Below are 4521 nucleotides of genomic sequence, written 5' to 3' on the forward strand. Positions count from 1 at the left end.
CTTCTTTGCAGGGGTCTCCTTTGGTGCATACTCTTCATACAAGGACATCAACACATCACGTAACTCACTCGTTTTAGTCTGCACATCTTCCAATTCAAACCCTTCATTTGTCAAAAGATGAGTTACATGCCTTAACTTGAATCTAGGATCAAGGATTAGCCCCATAAACACCAAGGGATTCAAATCCCGAAAGCCACCATAATACTTGATGAATTTGGACCTCATATTTTCTGCCATATCACTCAAAACCTTCTGGGTGTCCAAACCTGTTGCAATTTCAGGTTCTATGAAGAGCTTGCTAATCTCCGATTCGATTGACAACCAAGGTTCTAAAAAACGGTCTAGGCGGCCGCCTAGGCGCTAGGCGCTTCAGAGCAGTTCGGATTTTGGCCTAGTCGATTGAGCTAGGCGTTGGGTTGTTAGTCGGCCGCCTAATCGGGCTAGTCGGAGCCTAGGCGGCCTGGGCGGGTCCGTCGGGCGCTGGGCGCTGAGCGGTTAGGCGCTGCCATTTTTTTGTTAAACTCGCCAAAACCAAATCGGACCTTCAAAATGATGAAACCCAAACTAATGCAGTCACCGTCTTTCCTATCTCTCTGCGACACGAGCCCTCTCCCTCTCAGCCTCTGTCCTCGACCATCAAGGCGTCGACGACCCTCGCTCTCCTCAACGGTGACAGACTGACGGTAACTCGGTAATGACGGTAAGTCGAATAGTTGATCGATCTGTCTGGGCTTTTACTTTCTGGGTTTTCAATCGATCTGTCTGGGCTTTTACATTCTGGGTTTTCATGAATATCACCATTACTTTCTGGGTTTTCAATCGAAGTGCCTCAAACTCTTGGTTGCTCTCTTCCTCAAGCAGCAAAGCAGAAACTGTTCGTTATTTTCTGGGTTTGATTTCTGATTCTTCAAGGTTAAAGTCCCTCTCTGAAACTCTTGGTGAGTTGCTGGGTATCATATGATTATATTGATCAAGCTATCGAATTGTATTGGCTTGTATTGTACTATTGTATGATTAAAATCATTAATTTGATAGAGTTTTAAGCTTAAAGGCCTTTCTGAACAACTTTATTCAAGTTGCTTTATTGGCTGAGTTATGGAATTGATCGAGCTATTTTGGGCTTTGGTTACTGATTGAAATTGAATTGTATTATTTGTATTGTATCTGTTTTGAAATCTAGAATCTGGTGGACAGTTAAATTGTATTACTGATTGAAATCTTCTTCTTTGGTTACTGATTGAAATTGAATTGAAATTAAAATTGTATTTGATATACAATTGTACCTGATTATTTGATATATAATTGTATCTGACATGGACAGATGATATGAAATTGCATCTGTTTTGGTATGCTTTGTTATGAGTTATGACTTGTGCTCAGTTTTGGTTACTCGGAAGTCAATGATATTGCTTATTTACATCTGTTTTGGTAATCTGGTTAGTTAATTGGTGAGTAACTTCTTATATATATATATATATATATATATATATATATATATATATATATATATATATATATATATATGGTTATAATGTTTGATTATATATTATAAAAATATAAAAAAATTATAAAAATAAAAAACGCCTAGTCCCCCGCCTAGGCCCCTGGGCGCTAGGCTCCGGGCTTCCGCCCGACTAGCGCCTAGCGTTTTTTAGAACCTTGTTGACAACACATCATGAAAAGTACTGGTATGGATTGTCGGCCTATTACTTGCACTAACTCTTAGAGTTACTTCATAGAATACCCTAAGAAACTGCACAAACACTTCCGCCTTATCCCATTCATCCTCGGATGGAGGCCCCACTCTAGGCCTCTTGCTTTTACTTGGAACCAAATTTCCATCCTCATCATACTCTTCCTCAGGCTCTTTGAAATAGGCTGAAAAGCCGTTGTCCGGTTGCTCCTCCATCCTTGCAAAGGCTGCTTTGAACTTCAAGGCAGCTTCCAACATTAAGAATGTTGAATTCCACCTCGTGGGAACATCCATAACAACCAATCCTCTGCAAGGGATATGTTCCTGTTCTACACATGCCTTAAAACTATCTAACCTTGCTGGTGAAGACCTAACAAACTTCACCGCATTTCTAATGGCCAACACTGATCTATTTAGTCTCTTCAACCCACTACCAACAATCAAATTACAAATATGGGCAGTACACCTAACATGCATGTACTTACCCTCTAAGATTGATTGTGGTTTTTCTCTTTTGTTAAGTTTGGACCTAACAAACTCAATAGCACACTTATTGGCTGCTGCATTATCTACTGTGATGGTTAAAACCTTGCTAATCCCCCATTGAAGCAAACATGACTCAATCAAAAGACCTATGGAATTCCCACTATGATTACAAATAGTGCAAAAATTGATTATCCTCTTATGCATTTCCCACTTATCATCAATAAAGTGTGCTGTTAGCACCATGTAGTTGAAATTTTGAACACTTGTCCAAGTGTCAATGGTTAGGCAGACCCTATAGTGTGCTAAATCAGTTTTCAACTTCTTCTTTGTCTTATCATACAATGTAAGAAAATTTTTAACCAAAGTTTTCCTACAAGGGACCTTAAACATTGGCACTGCAACATGACAAAAATGCCTAAACCCTTGCTTTTCAACGAAGCTAAAAGGAAGCTCATCAACTACAACCATTTCAACACATGCTTTCATAACCTCATCAGGATTAAATGCTACCATTTTCATAGAATTACCCTTACTTTTATCACCAGCAAGCACTTTCTGATTTTTATCTATCGCTCTCCTTCCGGGATAATACTTACATGATTTGTTTATGTGCCTAATCGTCCCTTGAGTCCCATTTTTTTAAGGATCACAAGCATAGTCTCCTAGAGGACCCTTAGGACAATATATACACTTAGCCCTCCTAAATTCTTCTACAATATCTTCTTGACCCTTTACTTTAGTGACTTTTACATCTTTATATTCCTTAAAGTGCTCCCACACCCAACTACGTTTTCTATCAGCTCGAGGATTGTTACTAACCTTGTCAGATGAGGAAGTTGGAGCTCCTCCATCCGTGACATCTTCTTCAGCTCTGTCAGGGATTGAGGGAGAGGTACCAGTTGAAGAAACAACTAGACTAGAATCTCCTTCTTTCTGTCCTTGAGCTTTCTTCTTACTGCTTTTAAACTGAAACAAGTAAATTACACAACAGTCAGGTTACTCGATTACATATAAACATGCAAATGCAATGCAATGCAGCTTATGAAGTTATGAACATGAAAACAGAAAGTACAGAGGCTCAAAGACTTTGGCTTACTCTACAAACCTTCTGCAGTTTCTGCAAAAGTCAGGCACAACATATATCACCAAAAACTACCATTTGTGACCTTGTGACCCGCAGACAACCACAAATGAGGCATAATCAATAACTAAGACCATCTTATCATTGTCAATTTCTTTTTTTTCAACTAGTACTTAACTACTTAGCATTATAATTTTCAACAAGCAAGCAAACAAATGCATATTAGCATGCTGGTAAGTAAACACGCACTCTTTAATATTAGTACCGTAACAGCAACTCTACCTACATAGGAGTGCAGATTTGCAGGGTCTGCTACAAACTACACAAACACTAACTGATCCTTATCTTCATTAAAATCTCTTTGCAGTTTGCATATAAAGTACTAAAATTTCACTACTAAAAGTCGGAAACCTCACAGATCCAAGTATCCAACCCCTAATCAACCCCAAATTCAAATCAAGCTACACAATCATGCTGCTACAAAGTACAAAGCACGAATGAAAACAGAAAAATATGAGAAAGTGAGAGACTTACTCGCAGTTTTCCTATCGATTCGGAGTGGGAGGCTTGAAGAATCGAGTTGAAGAATCGATTCCTCGATGGAGGGCAGAGAGGAGTGAGAGCCTTGGAATCTTCGAGGAGGGCAGAGAGGAGTGAGAGAAGAGCGACAGCTTCCGATCTTCGATGGAGTAGAGGAGTGAGAGAAGAGCGAGAGCCTTCGATCTTCGATGGAGGGCAGAGAGGAGTGAGAGAAGAGCGAGAGCTTCCGATCTTCGATGGAGAATAGCAAGAGCTTCCGATCTTCGATGGAGAAGAGCGAGAGCTTCCGATCTTCGATGGAGTAGAGGAGCCTTCGATCTTTGATGGAGAAGAGCGAGAGCTTCCGATCTTCCGATCTTCGATGGAGTAGAGGAGCCTTCGATGGAGGGCAGAAAGGAGTGAGAGAAGAGCGAGAGCAGAGACTGTGAGAGTGAGAGGCTGAGAGTCTTCGATGGAGGACAGAAGGTCGATTTAGGGTTTGGGTGAGTTTGAGAACGGCAGAACGCGCTTAGGGCTGAAATTTCCTATTTAAAGGATTATAAAATCGGGTCGGGTCGAACAATACGGTATGTATTTGATCCATACCGAGGCCGACCCGTTTACATGCTATTCGGTTCGGGTCGGGTCGGGATTGCGTGGAATTGAAGTTGCAGACCGACCCGATCTGTATCGGCCCGGATCGGTCGGTTTCGGTCTCGGTTTGTCGGTTTGCAATTCCCAG

General features: G+C 41.0%; 1 protein-coding gene across 1 annotated transcript; it reads right to left on the reverse strand.

The window, feature by feature from the left end:
* Nucleotides 1-1651: 1651 nt before the first annotated feature.
* Nucleotides 1652-2692, reverse strand: LOC133737927 (zinc finger BED domain-containing protein RICESLEEPER 2-like). Its single transcript, XM_062165387.1, has one exon. The coding sequence runs from the start codon at nucleotides 2690-2692 to the stop codon at nucleotides 1652-1654; it is 1041 nt and encodes a 346-aa protein (XP_062021371.1).
* Between the last annotated feature and the right edge of the window lie 1829 nt (nucleotides 2693-4521).

This window comes from Rosa rugosa, chromosome 3, assembly GCF_958449725.1.
Source record: "Rosa rugosa chromosome 3, drRosRugo1.1, whole genome shotgun sequence".
Taxonomy (NCBI): domain Eukaryota; kingdom Viridiplantae; phylum Streptophyta; class Magnoliopsida; order Rosales; family Rosaceae; genus Rosa; species Rosa rugosa.

Excerpts from the sequence above, each read along its gene's own strand:
- LOC133737927 (XM_062165387.1), bottom strand. The coding sequence starts at position 2,692 with ATGGTAGCATTTAATCCTGATGAGGTTATGAAAGCATGTGTTGAAATG.